The following is a 20,000-nucleotide window of genomic DNA, read 5'->3' as shown; positions in this document are numbered from 1 at the left end:
CCAACGCGTGTGCTTGGCCGTGCGCGTCACGCCTTTGAAACGTGCGGCTCCTCTCCACGTTCCGAGCGCTGCCAAAAGAATGCTGGCAAGAACTACAGAGGTAGAACGGATGGAAAACTACCAGATCTCTTGTCCCTGTCCCTCTCTTCCCAGCAGCCAGACTCTCTATCTCTCCTTCTCTCCCTCCCTCCTTCCCTCTCTTCCTCCCTCTTTCCCTCTCTTCCTCCATCCACCATTGGGAGACTGAGCAATGACTGATGCTCAATCAACTCACTCAGCTCTAAAAGCTGTGGACCATGTGTGAGTGTGTTTGAGAGTGTGCGTGTGGTGTGTGTGTGTCTGTGTGTGTGTGTGTGTGTGTGTGTGTGTGTGTGTGTGTGTGTGTGTGTGTGTGTGTGTGTGTGGCCCCAAGACGAGCCCTGAGGAGGATAAGGCCAGTGGAGTATGTTTAACTTGAGAATCCAACACCTGTTCTGATTTGTGCTGAATCATCTCTCTCTCTCTCTCTCTCTCTCTCTCTCTCTCTCTCTCTCTCTCTCTCTCTCTCACTCTCTCACTTTATTCTGCTCATTTCCATCTCTCTTTTTCCCCTTGCCTTTAACAATACCCAATAGCTCTTCTTCCTCCCTCCCCTTGTGTGGGTGTGTAATACTAAGACAGCAGGTTTGTTAACTGTCAAATATGTCGTGTAAATACTGCATAATCTTATGCATAACCTTAGGCATTTTTAATGTGTGAGTGTGTATGTGTATGTGGACGGACGGACAAGGTGCTACAGTGTTTTTTGACTTGTGTTTAGCATGCATTATATATATATGAGTGCAGCTGTGTGTGTGTGTGTGTGTGTGTGTGTGTGTGTGTGTGTGTGTGTGTGTGTGTGTGTGTGTGTGTGTGTGTGTTTGTGTTTGTTTGTGTGTGAAAATCTCTGCGGGTTGAGTTGGGTATCGATGGTGATGGGGTTTGACGGTGGCTATGACACTCCTTCTGCCCTGGCCACAGTGACCCCCCCGTCCACCATCCTTGACGTCACACCTCACACTTTCAGACCCACACACACCCTGTGTGGTCAGCTGCCTCCCGCAATCACATCAACAGCAACCTCAGCTCTGACCACCCACAGAGGGATTTATTTTAGCACATCATTTTCTCATCATGCGTTGGAACATTACATGGCTACCGAAGATTCTAGACCATTCCGCTCTAAGATCTCTGATAGCTACTGAAGATTCTAGAGCATTCCGTATCTCCACTGTGAGATACAGAATGTGACCTCTGGAAGGGTTGAGCAATGCATTGACTTTGAAATGTATGTCTTCCGTGTAGTTCGATACACTTTCCACCAGGGAGAGCTCTTGTAGACTTCAGCTTCTGTGAAATGTTCTCCCACTCTCTTACGCACACACACACACACACACACACACACACACACACACACACACACACACACACACACACACACACACACACACACACACACACACACACACACACAAACACACACACTTCAGATAAAGCACTTCAGTAATGGTGTTTATACATGTGATACTGGTACTGAGGGGAATCAGACATGACTTCCCTTCACAGCAGCAGTCAGACATGCTGTGATGACCAATCATTCTGCCTGAGCAGCTACACTGTCCTTGGCAGTACACTGCACAGTGCACACACTCTGGGGCCAGAGCTTCCCAGAAACCACACACACACACACACACACACACACACACACACGTAAAACACACACACACACACACACATAAACACATAAACACACACACACACACACACACACATGCACACACACATACACACACAAACACACGCAGAACACATCACAACACACACGCACACACACATACACACACTCAACCACACACACACACACACACACACACACACACACACAGTGTTTCTAGTGAAATACAGCTGTGGGGTTGGCTACTGCTGTTTAGGTGCTGTGTGTTGGATGGAAAAGTTACTGTTTCCCTTCACCTTGGTGCATACGTACAGGGCTTACGGTGTGTATGTGCTGTGTAAGGCCAAAGTAGAGAGCCAGTGCGTCAGCACCTGCTACAGGTATTGATCTCTCCGTGGCTTAAATCCCTTCCTCTGGCAGTGGGCTGTGTTGACTGTGCCCTCCCCCAAAGACAACAAACAAACAAACAAACAAAACTTCTCTAATCTCTTCTTCTGAAACTTCATGTTGTTCTCGTTTTGTTGTCTTCTTAGCACCCTGGAAACGACTTTCGACTCCACGGTGACCACGGAGGTCAACGGGCGTGGCCTCCCCGCCCTCTCCAGCCGCTCCTCCCCCATGGCCTGGCGCCTGGGCCAGTCGCCGAGCCCGCGGCTGCAGGCGGGCGACGCCCCATCCATGGCCAGCAGCTACACCTCGTCGGCACGAGCCGCGGGCGGAGGAGGAGGTGGTGGCGGCGGCAGCAGCAGTGGTGGAGGCGGCGGAGGAGGAGGAGGAGGTGGTGGAGGAGGGAGGAGGTCCCGGCCGAGCCGCTTCTGGCGGCGACCGCCCGCCTACATCTACAGCGCCCGAGCTCGGAGAAGCTGACAGCGATGGCGGTGCCAGAGGCTTGGAGGCCGGCGAGAAAGGCCCGGCTCCTGACGGCGTGGGAGCCCGAGGTGAATAGGGTGGGAGGGAGGAGGAGGAGGTGGTGGAGGAGGAGGAGGAGGCCCGGAGGAGGAGGAGAGGTTCGGCGCCTCGCCACGATCGGGCGCCCCACGCCCGGAGAAGGCGGCAGCCGTGGGCGGTGCCAGAGGCTTGGAGGCCGGCGAGAAAGGCCCGGCTCCTGACGGCGTGGGGCCCGAGGTGGACGTCGCCGGTTACATGAGCGACGGAGACCTGCTGGCGAAGAACGTGCGCTCGGACGACATCACCAGCGGGTAAGCGGAGAGCATCGCCAACAGCTCCAGCATGGGCACAATTCTAAAACATCACTGTCATGCCGCTAGGTTTTTTATTTTATTGTTTTATAAATGGCACCAAAATCATCTGCTCTTACATATGCCAGAGCATACACTCTCACTTTAAAACACACACTGTTTCATTTTAGCAGATCCCCTACGTAAACGCAGCCTTTCTTGTGTCACAGCTAGCACTGCACACTCAAACCTCGTGAACGCCCTGAGCTCTGATATTTTTAGTCGTTAAAAAAAAAAGGCTTGTAAGCCCCCTCAAGCTTTACAGTACAGTGCATATACAGTGCATTCAGGAGACCGCTGCATGTCTCACATCAAAGTCAGAATTCAGAAAGTCTCAAATTCTTTTTGAGCTCGTTTGAAGCGCAAGACTTTCGTAACTTCCTTTGAAAGCTGCAAGCGCCTGTGAGTCTAAAGGACAGTGTGGATAGGGGCGCTTGAGGCAGCGAGTGGTGCGGGGGGGCGGGGGGTATGTATTTAACTCCACCGCTGTGTAGGAGGCACATAGGAGGCTGCAGAGGAACGTATTAGTCATGTTTGTTCACAGTGGTGATTAAGGGACCGCGGAACACAACAGGCACAGCCGGCTATTATGATTGATTAGAGTCTTCTCAGGTAGAATGGCCGCACAGACCATTTAGCTGAGGGAGAGAGGTAGAGAGAAGAGAGAGAGAGAGAGAGAGAGAGAGAGAGGGAGAGAGAGAGAGAGAGAGCATAGACATTTCACAATGTATCCTAATCATGCCAGCCTTTGTCTGCTGACACATCTGTGAGAGACGAGGCGTTGCTCAGGGTCAATTCATCGCTCCACTATGTGTGTGTGTGGGTCTGTGTGTGTGAATGTGAATATGTTGAGGGGATTTGTTTGAGTGTGTGTGTGTGTGTGTGTGTGTGTGTGTGTGTGTGTGTGTGTGTGTGCTCTGGGCTGTATGACTGTGTGTGTCTACACAGCGTACACAGAGTTTGTGTGTGTCTACACAAGAATTCTCGTGTTCTCTCTCGTGTGTAACCATGAGTGACTTCAGAAGGACACTGAACTGAGTAAATGCCATCTCCATCATTCATGTTCTCTCCAGTCGTGGAAGGTTAAACAACCCACAGGCATCTCTCTGTTCAGCATGTCCACACTGACAGTGATGAAAGGGCTGGACCTGTGGAAGTAGGAGTATTTAATGTAGCTGTGCTTTTGGCATGAGAGCGGAATGAACTAAATGAGGATCCTAATTAGCTTACAGCTGATGCTCCTATTGTCCTTCTAGCTAGATCTGATTAATGGGATCCCGTCACTCATTAACTACGAAGAATGCACATGCAGGCTCTCTCTCTGTCACACTCACACTCACACACGCACACACACACACACAAACACACACACAAACACACACACACACACACACACATAGATACACACACCTCTTAAGTGACCCTCCATCCATCCGTCCCTTCACAGGTACCTAACAGATGGCGGGCTGCACCTGTACTCACGGAACGTGGGCCGAGCTCCTGACCTGCCCTCCTCCAGAGAGGTCATCCAGCGGGGTCACAAGGAGGGAGACACCGACAGGTACGTACCCCTCACACACCTGTGATGCTCTCCCCTTACCTCCCCCCTCCCTCCTACAACCCTCACAATCTGTCAGCCTTTCTCACCTGCAGAGATATATTTTAACTGACATGCGTGGCTATGGACACAACCTGTAGTTTTGAATCACTGGTGAGGATGTAGTTTATATAAACAGTTGGCATAGATTCCCTTGACATACTGCATTAGTTTTATAGATCTTTTTCTCACTAATAAATGCTTTAAAGTGTCAAATTGAAAAACAGATAGGCTACATAAACATTCTTCTAGTGCCATTATGTTCTGCTAAAATCAATGGACAGAATGTTTTATCCTGGCACTTCTGATTTCTAGCAGTTCTATTCACTATCATCTGACTGAATGAAAAAGGTTTCCACTGCCTGCCTTCTGTCAGGATATAATTTATGATAAGTAATAGCCTGGAAGGCGTTTGCTTGAAGTGATGAGCAGAGAAGTAGCTCCACCAAAAATACAGACCCTTTTACTGAGACGCCTCTTGACAAGATGCTAATGAATATCCAGCGCTTTCCGGAAACTGCTGGCTGTTTTCAGTTTTGGGAAACATCTAAAAAATTGAATTCACTGCTTTTCTGGCTACCTCTGTGTTTTTCAATTACCTAAGCTAGCGAATCCATAAATTCACAGTTTAGTGAACTTTCCAGTGAAGCGCATCGGACACCAATGGAGTATGTGTGTGTCCTGGCTTGGTTTCTGGAACGTTCATTCGTGCGACACACCGCAGCGTGTGTTTTACTTTTATTAACCGTGACATAACATAAAGGTGTGAAATAATGTTTTGTTTGCGCCATCATTCTCACTGCCTGAGAAGAGAGTGCTTGTCAGGTATGAAAGAGAAATGCTAGATCAGAAAAACACTGTTTTCCTCCGTAGGCGAAATGTGTATCGACCGAAGGAGAGTGAAAGGAGAGGGACTCTGATTCATTTTTAATGCCAAGCCAGTCAGTCAGACATTCACCTCAGTTGTACTCCTTCAATCAATCAGTCACATATGTTGCATCTGTTCAGTCTTATCCTCCTAGTCAGTCAGACATCGAAATAGCATGACTAACCTGATGTTGATCCTGTAATATCCTTGTTTGGTCTTGAGTCTCTTTCTAATATCCTAGTTTGGTCCTGAGTATTTGTCTAATACCCTAGTTTGGTCCTGAATCTCTTCCTAGCTATCTCTGAGGCAGCGTGCTCTTGAACTAAGAATGAAGACGCATGAGATATATTTTTGACTTATGGCTGAGATGTAAAGTTCAACTCCAATTTAATACTTGACACTTGATGCTTCACCATGTGAGGGGAGCGAAGTATCATGGAGTATCACCGGTGTTGAGTACCTGCAGTATGCCATTGCACAGGCTCCACCAGAGTCACCTCTGCACGCTGTCAGAGAGCCTCTTTTCGCCAACCCTACTTCAGCCTGAGTAAATACTCCTCTCCACTCTCTTATTATCTCATCTCTCTCTCTCCCTCCTCTCTCTCTCTCTCTCCCTCCTCTCTCTCTTTCTTTCCTTTTATCTCTCTCCCCACCTCTCTCTATTTATCTGTCTCTCTCTCCCTCCCCACACAAACCCACACACTCACTGGCAGACATACACTTTTCTGCCCATCATAAACTTTCTTTCTGGAGTTGGAAAAACTCCACAGAGATTAAGCCTGCAGCATAGCCTGGCTGTGACCTGCCTAGCTTAGCTCTCCAACCCCCCATGCCACCACCACCCTCTCCTCTCCTCCTCCTGTCACATCACTGAACAGAGTTTGCTCTCTCAGGACGCCAGAGTGTGGAGGAAGGAGCCTTGGATTTTCCCCCCTCCCTGACGGACAGGCTGAGAAATACAGCTCCCGCAGCTTGTTTTCACTTATTTTTCGGCTTAACGTTAAACCTTTGCGTGTTTACGTTTGGGTCTCTGGTGAGCTTCCGACTCCCTGACCAATTATCGGTCCTAATTGAGAGGATAAACATGGTAGTCTTTACCATTTCCACCCTGTCACAGATGAACGCAGGAGCGAGAGAGAGAGAGAGAGAGGGGAAGAGAGAGAGAGAGGGAGGGAGAGAGAGAGAGAGTTGGCTGAGAGAGAAAGAACTGAGAGTAAGAGAGCTAAGAAGAGATATTGACAGTGAAAGAGAGCGATAGAGAGAGAGAGAGAGAGAAAGAAATGATAGAGCGGGAGAAAGAACAAAGACCGAAAGAGGGTGCAGAGAGAGAGGGAGGGAGAGAGAGAAAGAGAGAGAGATGCTTTGAAGAGGAATATCTCCATGGGGACTCATTATGGCTGGAGTGTTGTCTGCCAGGCGTTTCCCGTGGCGTGCTGCTGATTTTTGCTTTGCTGCTAAATTCATCAGCAGTGAAAATAACCCATGTTCGTCTGACGCGTCACAACGCAACTGTATGGGCAAATGTGCTGTGCTCTGCTGAACTGAATTTCAGCCATAATCCACATGAATACACAGAGATAAAATTGATGAGTCATTTGTCACCCATTGGCTCAACACAGCATTCAAGTAATCGCTGTCTTTAAGGCAATTCTTGTCTTTGAAATGCATCATAGATGTTTTTTTCCCCCTGCACTGTATATAGCAATAGCTAAGCAAATTGCTGTTGGAAGCTGAAAACAAAACAAAAAAAAGTGAGATTCATTTTATTTATTTTGGGATTAAATTCTCTGTGGATTTTGTGTTGCTCGGCTTCGGTGGCAGTTGCACCAGCTGAAGAACCAGTACAAACAGCCATCAAATATGTGCTTCACTCTGGGAGGCTGTGTACTGAGAGAGAGAGAGAGGGGGGATTAAAAAGAAGAGCACAAGGAGTCAGTCTGAACATGCATAAACAGAGTTTCATCAAGCATAGTTTACAATTCCAATAGCCGCCGCAAGGCGTGCAACCCCATAGCTGTGGAGTTTGACAGGATGACTTTGACGGGTGATATTGATTGACATTGACGATGCAAGAATTGATTGGATTATACAAAAAAAAATAAGGGCCAAAAATCCGTCTCCCAGAGATAAAGTTGATGTATGGGGAAGAGTGAGGGAAGCAGATGAGAGATTTAGCATTTCTAATAGTGTACACGGAGAGAAGGGAAAACATCTTTCAATGGCAGATAACCTTGCAAATGACCTACTTGGAATATACACAGGTTTGTTTTGCCAAAGTACTTGGTGTGTGTGTGTGTGTGTGTGTGTGTGTGTATGTGTGTGTGTGTGTGTGTGTGTGTGTGTGTGTGTGTGTGTGTGTGTGTGTGTGTGTGTGTGTGTGTGTGTGTGTTAGTGTGTGTGTGTGTGTGTGTTAGTGTGTCCCTGTGTGTATTTTCCCCAGTGCTTATGTGTGTGTTTCTGCTCGGGCAGTCCTTACACTCTCTGTCCACTGCTGTCAGCAAACCATCTGTGTGTGATGACTGCCCGCTGAGCTCCCGGCATTTGCCCAAAACTCCCACTCTAATTCGCCCAAAACTCCCACACACACACACACACACATACTGAGACAGCAGAGGTGAGCAGGTTCTCACACTGCTGCTGTGAGCACGCCCGTTTCAATTTAGCATTGCCCTTTCAGAGAATTGGATTTTGAAGTCGACAACATGGCAGTTTGCCCCATACGTTTGGACATAATGAACAGAAACAGTTTGATCGCTTCGTCTGTGGTGTGTAGTGTTCAGAGACAGACAGACAGGCTGACAGAGATGTTGATCCGATGCATAATTCAAAACTAATGAACGGCTCCCTCGAAGAAGTCAGTACTCTCCAGCAACATGCAACAGTTTCTCTCAGCCCTCTTTTGTTTGAGGCCAAATATGTAGAGGTTAGATAGCTTTTTCCCATCAAATCAGGCTCAGTAATCTGGCTCAGAAAAATTTAGAGTTGGCAATTTCAGTCACATCCAAGGCACTGCTGAAAAAAACTGCATGATAAGTGCCAAAGAGATCATGTTAATTGGAATGATCTGGTTTTGTAAATGACTAAAAGTCTGGGAGAAGGAGCATGGGGTGTCAAGCCGACTGAGCTATCTTTCTTTGGTTTCTGGAAATTTCCGACACTGATGACACAATGGAGGAGGCAGTATCGAGCACCCCCTTCAACACCCTCCTTCATACACACTCACACAGACACACACACTCTCTCTCTCTCACACACACACACACACACACACACACACACACACACACACAGACAGACACAAGTCTCTCACACACACACCACCACCCTCTACGTCTCTATAAATACTCCCATCATGCAACATAGATGAGGTGGCGCTGGAAGGCAGCGCTGTCAAGCGAGGTCGCGAAAGCAGGAGCCGGCGCGTTCCGACACAAGCAGGCGAAGCGGGCAAAGAGGCTTCTCGGCAGCCGCATGAATAAGTAAAGGCCTACAGCTTGGGCGTCCCGGCACCTCTAGTCGTCAGCCCCGCAGCCCCACAGAGAGACCTGGAGACTCCGGAGATAAAGGCTCCATGCTCTGTCTTTACACTTAATCACTGCAAACCGATCATGCTGTTCTGATCGTCTCCCTGTCAAGGACCTATGGCGTGAAGATGCAGCCTTTTTGTTCAGTGGAACTACAGCATCCAGATGAAGATCAGAACTCGTATGTGTATGTTGAATATTTCATAGATTTAAATCAGTGTTGCTGTCCAGATTACATTTTTGACTATGCTGAGAGATGTTCCTTGCCCGTCTGCTCATCATTGAATCTGGAGACTTTGACCGAGGAAATGGAAGTATGTTCTCATCACAAATGTGTTTGCAATGGACTTCTCCCAAGTGAAACTGGGGCCACATCCACATGAGCCTGTATAAACAGGACATAGCCTGACACACGAGCAGTAATGCGGCACAGATGTAGTCTGCTAATGCAGGATCTTTTTGTTTTAATAGATTTGATTTAGAAGTAGGGTGCTGGTGCATCTGGACTTAAAGGATAGATGTGTCATTCTGAAGATAACACTCTAAGGGCCAGATGTACATACATTTGCGAACGTAGCGTTATCAGCGTCATGGACAAATGCTGTCAGACCCAAGTTTCCGTCGTATTTATCACACTAGTGTAAACTGCGCCTTTCTCTACCTTTCTCTGCCTTTCTCCGCCCATAAATGCAATTTACGAACATCCACAACTGAACGGCAGAGCCTACATACAAGCGCAGTTGAATGAAGTTAACTGATGACAACATTAAAAAGAATCAAACGTTTAGCGATCATGAAATAATACCATACATGATAAGATGTCAACAAAGGGGAGATAATGAAGATCAGTAGTTTTACTCAAACTACTTGTGCGAGGCTATGGAAGATTGGTCAAATCTAGCAAGTAGGAAAGTTTAAGTGGATGGAAGTAAAAAGTAAGACATTCTAAAGGCCAACGAAAGTTAAGGTTGCTTTTGATAGTACAAATACTTACAAAACTGGTGCTCTAAATAGCGATTCTGTTGTCTTTGAAAGGTTCTCTTATTGACACATTGAACATTGATTTGGATTTGGAACACCTGCTTTTACAAGGCGGAAGTATTTAGTTTATTGTCACAGAATAGGCGTAAGAAATGCGCTTTTCAGGAGCAGTCTTTGTACATACAGAATAGCGGAATATATAATCAGGGTGCTTTACGCTTCCCCTCCCATCTTTATGCTAAACTCCCACTTTCCCCTGGATCCTCCCATGAATGCATATGCATGACACAAAAAACACAATTAGCCATTTTCAGCTCCCGCGACAGACAGTTTGCGCTTTTACATCATTGCGCCCTGTTTGTACATACCTCGCAATGATTTTACACGCACGTTGCGAAACAAATACGCCTGAAGTGGGCGCAAAAGCGTACATCTGGCACTAAGTGTTAAAGGTTGCCCTTTTTTCTAGAGGATGCAGGTCAGTGGATTTGCGGATGGGGCAGCACAGAATCTGGGAGGAATGACTTGCAATCTGTGGATAGGATGCTGAGGCTTGGCATATAAACCCCCAAGATTTGGGGTCTCTGTGTGTGTATGTGTGTATGTGCATACTGTATGTGCTGCCTTATATTGCTTGCGTTTGCTCTGTTGCACTCTGTGTGTGTGTGTGTGTGTGTGTGTGTGTGTGTGTGTGTGTGTGTATGTGTGCGTATGTCTGTGTCAGTCCCTCAGCTTTTAGCTGGCAAGCCAGCAAGGAGGACAGGCAAAACTGATTCGGGCTGCCACTCACAGTGTCCGTTTGAGGCAGCTGACGGCGGAGCGCGCTCAGTAAGACCGCTCTGCTGCGGTAAGCATGGAGGGGATTTAGAGGCTCTCTTATTCTGCAAAGTCATTCACAAAGACGGTTATTACTCCACTGAAGTTTCCCTGCCCGCAGGCCCCGGTGATCCCAGATAGGCAGGGGCTACTGAGACTGGGCCTGTAATAACATTTTAATACAATTTCTACACATATTTTCACCCCTTCAGCTGGGTCGATAAAGGCATGAGGGGGAATGCATTTCCCCTCTACATATTTATGTGTGCCTATTCAGTGGGGTTAATGCTTCATTTTTAGCTTCACAATTAGTCATGTAGATATTGAATTATGCTTTATTGTCTGTTATTAGTACTGTGATATAAGATTTGGCAAGATTTGCTATGTGGATTTGGTTGGTATAAATATTTTTTGTGTCTCTCTCGTCTGTCTCACTTACACAGGCATAGACAGACAGACATATATGCACACAAACTCAGAGAGTGAGTGAGAGGGAGAGAACACTAATTCTAAACTAAATTACCGTAGCTGTGCTTCAGTCATTTCAGTATTCATTATCATTTGGCTGTTAAGTAGTTTTTTCACTCCATCGTTCCATCAAAGATGATGTTTACAGCCTCAGTCTCTCTCTCTCTCTATCGCTGTTTCTCTCTATCACTTTCTCTGTCTATCACTTTCTCTCTCTGCCTCCCTGTTACATGTGTTCACACATACACACACACACACACACACACACACACATACACATACACATAGACATGAGTGGGCAGTCACACACACTCTCCATCCCTCAGAGGAGCGGACACAGGCCTGCTGCTCATTGCTGAGGGAACAGCTTTCTGCTGTCTGGCCCCACAGTCAGTAAGGAGAGGGAAACAGAGGAGAGAGAATAAAAGAGAGGAGGAGAGAAGAGAGGAAGGAAGTGAAGGGAAAAAAGGAGAGAAGAGAGGGGAGCAAGGGGAGCAGAGTATCTCCAGACAGCAGGTGGTCTGGGAGGGGAGGTCCTCTATGAAGCAGTAGCAGACATCTCTCTTGGTGGCAGATAGCAGCAGCAGCAGGCATGCAGCATTCACATGGCAGAGGAGACAGGAACTAGCTAACATGGGAGAGGAGACAGGAACTAGCCTGATGAACCATTCAGACATTTTTATTTAAAATGCATGTAGCAGGAATTTATATCTCCCGTTAGGTAAATTGAGAAGAACAGGATGCCGAAATATATTATTTCAGGCATGCTGTATCAAAGCTTTGAAGATTGCTCTAAAGATTCCTTAGACACTACTGTTAGCATACTTTGTATAGAAATGTATTTTTGATTAATATTGCACCACTGGTGATTCCACAGTTGCAGAGTGTCCTTATTTCATGTGCCGTTTCAGCTTTTGCTATTTAAAATGCAAGAGGTAGAATATAGTTTTCAACAGAATAGAGTTAATAATGAAACAAGTGTCTTCCAGTCAGAATGACTCACCAGTTGGGCTGTCTTCTAGACATTAAACACACAAAGGGTAACGGGATGAGGTCATCACATGCAGTCGATATCTGCTCCTCGGTTGGAGTCATAGTGTCAAGGTGTCATCATGAGTCATGCAATTAATCATATGGACTAGAATAGGTCAACTCAAAATAAGGCCCGTGTTAGTCTTTATGTTAAATTTAGTAGGTTAACAGTTGTTCAGCATTTGGACTAAACTGAGGAATCTTGGAGGCTCTCCTGTAATCAGCACAGTGCTATGTTCTGTTAGATACAGGAGCCCCATGCACTGTAGATAGCACTATGAAAAGAATGCCAGGAAGAATGTCAGGGCTTTGTGTGTCCAACAGTTCCAGTGGAGGCCCTAAGCCTTCCATTGAGCTGTGCACCTGCAGTAGATGTCCTCTCCTCTCTCTTCCTTTCCTCTGACTCCTAATCAACCCCCTGCTAGCCTTATGAATGCTCAAGCAGCCTCTCTGCCCCACATTGTTTGATGTGCCAACTGTTTCCCAGTGGTAGAGGTGTGCCAGAAGGCATCCAGACACTAAATCCTTCCCCATACCCACCCTCTCTTCGAGCCCCCCACCCCCTCCAACCTCCAGCCTAGCATACAAACCTAATGTACATCCCACATGTATGCTATTCATTGGTATATACTGTATACATGCTATGTAGCCTACAGGTTAAAAAAAAGTAAATTAGCTGATTAGCATCTTAAGTGCTGTGGCAGTGCAATAGAAGGAAGTTGCCTTTGAATATCTAAACAGGATCCAGGAACTTGTTGTTTTCCTGAATCACAGCAGATTGCACTTCAGTTCCTCCTGCCTGAAGTGGCACACGTGCAGAGAGATGATAATTACTGGAGAGCGGAAGAGGGGTGGAGATAGAGCTAGAAACGGGTCTGTCCTGCACACCCGTGTTGTCCAGTCGGCCATTCAGAACGCTTTAGTAACGGACAAATTGCTAGGGAGGGAAGGAGCTGGGGTTGGGTGTCGGGGTGCGGGGGGGATGGAAATGAGGGAATCTTGCCAGTGGACATGGCTGCAGACGATGCTGGCGGGTCTCATCCATCCGCGGTTCAGACTATCGCTTCATCTGCTGCCCTTAATGTTCACCTGCCTGTAGCCGATCAATGCACAGACATGAAAAGACACGAGGACCGAAAGAGAGCCAGAGATTGATTTGATTTGCTTCGCTTTGCCTTGCCTCTGAGATTGTAGTTCTACACTTTTCCTTTGCACCTAAAGTCTATTCCCCAATGCATTTTGATGAGAACACATTCTTTGTCACCCAAAGTGTTTATTTAACGTGAGAGAATTCTTTTTGCCTTTCTTTTTATGTTTGTGAGTTCTGTTATGAAATCTTTTTTTTCCAGATCTTGAATTAGACAATTACCTGCTTTAATGTCATTTATGTGCTTCTGTGGTACTGCTGCCTCCTGTAAATAGACATTAATGAGAGTCTCATCCCAGCTAATGTGATTTAGGGTTTAGAAACGTTTTTTTTTTCCTAGCCAAACTTCCATAATATATTTATCATCATTACCTCTGTCCTTAAGGTTATGTTTTCAGTGCGGTTTGTCTATCTGCTTGTCTTTTTGTAAGCAGGTTAATGCAAAGATAGATGGCCCAATTTTTTTTTTTAAGTTTTGGAGCAGATCCGACTCAGGCAGTGCCTCAACAAATGTAGTTTCACTTGCGCATTTGCTAAGGTGCCCCTCTAGTCTCTGAATATTTCACTGGCAGTCACAAAGTCAGGTAACGTGTTGTTCTAACATGTTGATAAAGACATTTTTCAGACTGAAAGAACAAGCTCCTTCAAACTCCAGCTCCCGAAATCAATCAATCAATCAATACTAAAATGGACCAAAATAGGTGAATGCAATTCAGTGGGTGAAAATGAAGACTAATTATTGTACTCTGGTAGTGTTCTGCCATCAGCCCCCTCATCTATTCTTCTTTCTTGGAGAAAGTTCCCATTCGACGCTATTAATCTTTTTCATCAACCCCCCGGATGTGCTGATAATCACCCTTCGCATTACCAAGCTCGTATAGATCATTTTTGGACGTTCTCCATACAGTTGTCTTCGTTATTCTGCTCAGGAATTTATCTGGCTGTCTGCTATTCTGCTTTATTTATCTAGCTGAACTGTCGTCATCAGAGAATACTCTGCAAATGTTGCGGCAGTATGCTGAATGGCAGTGGATGTTTTGGCTTTTGCCAGACTGACCATGGGTGCCAGAAGTGGTGGCACCGGTGAGCATGGTCCAGATGGCACAGAGGGCAGCTGGGGTGGACTCTAAAGAATGCCTAACCTCCACCATACCAGGCAAGCCGTCAGGCTCTTCTGGAGCCCTCTACATCCACAATTGTTCTCTGTTTTCAGAAAGAGAAGGAAGTGGCGGGACTCACTTTTTTTTTCACTCTCTGAAAATGTGTGCTGTAATCTCCTGACTCTGTGTGCCATGGACTGTGACGAGGTCTGTCTTATCCGTCCACACACACTTACTGTACACACACACACACACACACACACACACACACACACATACACACACGGGTGAATGTCCAGCTCTCTGTGGAGCGTCAGTGATAGCCCAGTGGTCCGCTGAGGTTCGGCTGAGTTCCACTGGACTGCCTGTCTTATCTCTGTCAGCTCAGCTTGGCAGCCGTCTGTATTTCAACAGCCAAGCCCAACCCCTGCCACATTATCCTACCAGGAAAACCAAGTCATATCTAGAGGCTGAATAGGCATCTCAGGGTAGCGCAAGGTTGGAATTTGTGATCAAACACTACCATTGATGTCAACAAAAGCACTTGGCCACATGCATCAAGCATCCAAGCACTTGGCAGAGCTGTTTGTCTAGGCATATTAATTATGAATCACATGAGCCAAAATGGATGCACAGGATTATGTCTAATTCATGAGTGCAACTATAGCTGTCTCTGATGCTTTGCATCCATAGCTTACACTAGAAGCATTCATCCTGAGGATAAGTGCTTTGTGTCTCCTGTCCTGGTACTTACTGATTGATCTTCACCTTCCTCTTTCGCACTCAGGCTTGAACTTTGATTGGGTAAAGAGGAACCAGTCTCCACTCTGATTGGTTGTGGACCTCTTGTTGTGGGCTGTTCATTGGATGGAATTGAGGGATGAAAGGGGGAAAGGGGGGGGGGCAGTGGTGGTAGATGGATGGCACCATGGGATGGATGGAGAAGGCAGAGGGAGTGGGAGGTGTGAGACTGTGTGTGTGAGAGAGAGAGAGAGAGAGAGAGAGAGTGTGTGTGTGTGTGTGTGTGTGTGTGTGTGTGGTATGAAGAGGGCAGAGAGAGAGAGAGAAGAGGCTCTAGAGCAGTAAGGCAGAACTCTGTGGAGTCTCCCTACAGCTCCGGGTCGCCACACAGCTGAGCAGGTGGGCTGAGCTCCGCACTCCGAGCTTTTCCTCCCTCCCTCCCTCCTTCCCTCTATCTCTCTCTTTCTCTCTTTGTCTCTCTCTCTCTCACGCGTGTGTGCACGTTCTTCGGCAGTCAGCCCAGCCGGACGCTCCCCGACAGCACATAGCATCTATCCACCTGAGGTGAGTCCACTGCGTGCTCCACCAACTCCTTTATCGATTAGTATTCCTTTCGGTGCCAGGTGGTGACCAAGCTGGTCGACTTGTTCTGACTGGACTACAATTTCAAGCCTGTGCAGGTTCTTTGTTATTTACTTTTCTTGCTCTTTTCCTTGTTTCTGAACAGTCTATCAGCTTATCCAGTTGAACAAGGCATTTCCAGGAACAGAAAAGGGAAGGCCAGTAAATGAAGCCTTGATAGATCACAGCTTAGTCTCGTGTGTCTCTGGACCCAGATCTTAGCCGGATCAGAACCAGATCTCATACAGAAGCAGCTGGTTTCTTTGTTAGTTGCTGCTTTCTTTCACATGTTTAATTGCGGGAGCGTTTTTGGTTCCGTATCATTAGCGTGGATTATGCAGTGGACAAATGAGGTCAAGCGGTGGTCATTCACTTCAATTCGTACTTTGTTGTCATTGTTTTTAAATAAAGATGGCTTAAGGAATCTTTTGAAGCCATTTTTCCCTTGTGATAATGGAGGTCTGCATGTTTCAAACTCTGTAGCGTCATGGCGGCTCTTTAGTGAAGCATGAGATCTAACTTTAATATGCTTTTAACAGTTAATCTTCCCCTCAGTGGGTGTCGCACATTAAACACATCAGACATTCTGACAGCTCTTTCGTCAACTCGGACAAAATAACCTTATCAAGTGTGTACTCTTGTCGGGAAAGGAAATTGATGGTGAAGGAGAGAGAGCGAAGGAGACAACCGTTGAAGGTTGCGTGGCATTGTGTTGAGTGGGGAGGCTGAGGATCTGAATGTGAATATCCTCCAGCGTGGGCGACTTGGAGTTGGAGCCGTTACGCAAGTGGCCCTGAGAAGACAGGGTCACGCTCCTTCTTTTGGTGTCTGTCGCCAGAAGCAGCCGAGGTTAAACAACAGCATTGTCACAAAGCCTTGTGGTTAGTGTGCGCTTCATTCCGAAGTATTGATTTTCATTTGACTGTTGAGCAACTTCTCTCTTTCTCTAATGCTGTAATGCTGTCCACACTGCTGCTCTCTATCTCTCTCTCTTTCTCTCTGTTTCATTTCCTCTGTCTCTCTCCATGTTTCCCTCAATGCCATTTTTATGCTGTATTAAATATTACATGAAAGCATTTCTGCATGGATGAATGTGGCCTGTGCCTTACATGCTGCTGAAAAGTGCCCTTTGTGATGTTAGTATTCCCCTCAATGTACTGACATTCAGCTTTCCACTTCACCTGACATTTATTATAAACATCACTCACACAAATTGAAGGAAAGTCTGTATCAAGTTGTTTTTTTTGTTTTTTTGTCTGTCCCTGTCCAAATTCATGATGCTATGTTTGGTATGGTAGTGGTTTCGTTATTCCCAGACACTAACACAGGGGTAAGAGTACCTACCTGCGTCGTTTTTTTGCTAGCATTAGCAATGTGCTTTTATCAGGGCTCAGGAGCTGGAGATGTGAGGACAGGAGAGGATGCGAGGGCAAAGTCGGCGTCATCTCCCGTCCAGGTCTTAAGGGATTTGCTGACTGCCAGGCCGATCTTAACAGATTCAGTCAGGGGCTGGTGCCCAGGGAAATGCCGTAATGAAATATTCACTCCGTACAGGCCAGCTCTCCTGGGGTCCTCATCCCCCTCAGCACCATTAGTCAGAAACAAGTTTGGGCCCAAAGCTAATGGTTTTGGCTTCAACAAAGCTAACAAATATGCACCATGAAACATCTTATGTTGTAAAGAAATCTGCTGTTATCTCATTACTAGCATACTTAAGCTAGATACTGTAGGTACTGTACTTACATCTAGGCATTGCGTATATTGTAGGATTTAAGTTAGTAGAAAGGTTGCTGTTTTTATGTAATAAGTGGGGGATTGGGAGTAGGCACCATAAATTGAACAATTAGCGGCATAATTTAAGGAATAAACTTTGCCATTGATATATAGGAATATTGATGGTGTATATTCAGGGTGTTTTTGCATCTATTACAATGTAGTTACATTGTATTAAACATCCAATTATGGTGAACACAAAAGGTATCAATCAAAACTGAGTAGATTATATCGGTGAGAGTGTATTAACACAAGCACCTAATGCTACCAGCAAGACGTAAGGGCTACTTTTACAGGAAGTAAAATCAAAATCAAATGTTCAGCATTTTCAATGGTATAATGAATCACCTTAGGCAAGTTATTTATGGGAGAGAGTTTTATAATCACCGCTACTCTAAATGAGTTGAAGGCCATAGGGATTCCAGAATCTCAGCTCATTATTAGTGCTGATGTGAAAGTCTAATTGATATTTCAGGGAGTGGCGTTGGTGGGGACTGGGCCTATTGTGTTTGAAAGGTTCCTGGGAGAGTTTAGTTAAATACCGTACTCAGAAATCTCCTCCCAGAGATGGGAACAGTGGAGACAACACACTCCAACACAGTCTCAGTCTAATTTAGTTACAATCATAGATATACTATTGAATATAAGTATATGATTATTAATAATGACTCCAAAGCAGTGATTTGCAAATGTCTTTTAGCCCAGTACTTTCACCGATAAGACTTGGACTGCTTTGATGAAAAGACTTAGTGTTCAGGCTAGTATGATTATGAATGATCCACGGCTTCCATGCCAACAGGCTCATCAATGACGTCCTGCCCTTCCGTTCAATATCCCATTGACTTTTGCCGCCAGCTCATCATTCAGAAGTCATTTGGACTTGGTCTTTGGGCTTTGTCTTCAATTTGGATCACAGATAGTTAATAGCTTTCCACACCGTGATTGATCAGGATAGAGCTAAGCTGATCACTGTCAAGCACATGAATTAAATATGAAACATAAAAAATCTAGGCAGAAGCCTTCCTTTGCAGAACAAAAGGTTTGCGATCACTTGTAACATCTAAATATAATTGTACATATTTTTTATTTGTGTATTACTTACCTTAGTCTCCAATTTATTTATATTAATTTTCATCAACAAACTTCTCTTTTTTAAAAACATCTTAGTTGATGCCGTTTATCTTCAATTCACTGATGCGGTAAAATAGGCATGTACTTGAAAGCTTTCTCAGTGTCTGATGTAATGCTGTAGCTGTGAATCTGCCCTATGCAATTAGATGAGCATCGCATAAGACTATCAAAGGTCTTAATCAGCTGTATGGCATTGAAAGGATAGAGAGGCACACTTTTCATTCCAACTAGGCTATGCACTATGCAGTTCTGTGCTTCTGTGGTGAAAATATGTATATAAAAAAGTACAATGTCGGGCACTATATCACCATGAGTATGAGTTAGCATGCTAATAAGCAATTTGTCATTTTATCAGTGCCAAAAGTGATGATGTTTGTAAGGGTTTGTATTTTCCCAAAAAAAGGGTTTGGACATTTTCTTCAGTGCCTTTTCTTCAGTTTTTAGTTTGCTCACTCTTTGCTGCTGTTTTAAAGTGTTAAATTGATTTGTGTCATATCGGTTTTATTTCTCTCTCCTCATTGCCCTCTAAACATGTCTTCTGACATGTCTCTGTGAGCATTTTAATGGCCAGGACTTTGAAGAAGGGATTTTGGGGAAGTCTGTCACAGGCCAAGGATCAGCCTCACCCTAAACCTTTGGGTCTTGCTTTGTTCCGGACAGTCATCAAGGTTGTTAGTCTCACTTGAGGAGTGTCTTGCACTTTGTCTAGAGTCCCGTGAAGATCACTCTCTGGAGACTCTGGTAGGGGCTCTATGTGGCAGGCCCTGTTGAATCCACATAGGGAGGGAGAGAGACAGACAGAGAGTTTGTGTGTGTGTGTGTGTGTGTGTGTGTGTGTGTGTGTGTGTGTGAGAGTGTGTGTGTGGCAGGTTGCAGTGCAGAAAAGCAGAAAAAGAATGGAGAAAATATCAAGGTGACCTGATAGGAGAGGATGTCTCTGCGGAAATGGAGAGCACACACACACACACACACACACACACACACACACACACACATGCACGCACGCACACACACACTTTAGTACAGGCTCACTGCAACCCCTCCACTTTGCCCCTTGGAATGACAGTAAGTGTATCTGACAGGATGGACTGTTTCCAGTGGGTTGAGGCACGCAGAACCCTAACACCAAAACAACCAAAGGTGTTTACCGTCTCCGAGTTCCTCCTAGTCTAACTCGAAGACAAGACATGCTAAACGCCACCTGATGGGATGTGATTACATATCACAGAGAGCAAGGCTTCAAGGCTATTGATTTTCCACAGCTTTGCGC

General features: G+C 45.8%; 2 protein-coding genes across 2 annotated transcripts in view; both read left to right on the top strand.

The window, feature by feature from the left end:
• The window catches only part of LOC125311023 (neuron navigator 3-like), a 115,879-nt gene extending 113,240 nt beyond the window's left edge, over positions 1 to 2,639 (top strand). Inside the window, 2 exon segments of the mRNA XM_048268831.1 lie at positions 2,227 to 2,429; positions 2,539 to 2,639. Of these exon segments, the coding sequence (XP_048124788.1) occupies positions 2,227 to 2,429; positions 2,539 to 2,639 (304 nt within the window).
• A 111-nt stretch (positions 2,640 to 2,750) lies between these two features.
• The window catches only part of nav3 (neuron navigator 3), a 56,759-nt gene continuing 39,509 nt past the window's right edge, over positions 2,751 to 20,000 (top strand). Inside the window, 2 exon segments of the mRNA XM_048267420.1 lie at positions 2,751 to 2,892; positions 4,379 to 4,492. Coding sequence (XP_048123377.1) covers positions 2,837 to 2,892; positions 4,379 to 4,492 — 170 coding nt within the window. The 5' untranslated portion in view covers positions 2,751 to 2,836.

This window comes from Alosa alosa, chromosome 17 (assembly GCF_017589495.1).
Source record: "Alosa alosa isolate M-15738 ecotype Scorff River chromosome 17, AALO_Geno_1.1, whole genome shotgun sequence".
Taxonomy (NCBI): domain Eukaryota; kingdom Metazoa; phylum Chordata; class Actinopteri; order Clupeiformes; family Clupeidae; genus Alosa; species Alosa alosa.
The sequence above is the reverse complement of the archived record's forward strand: the minus strand, read 5'-3'. Positions and strand labels throughout refer to the sequence as shown.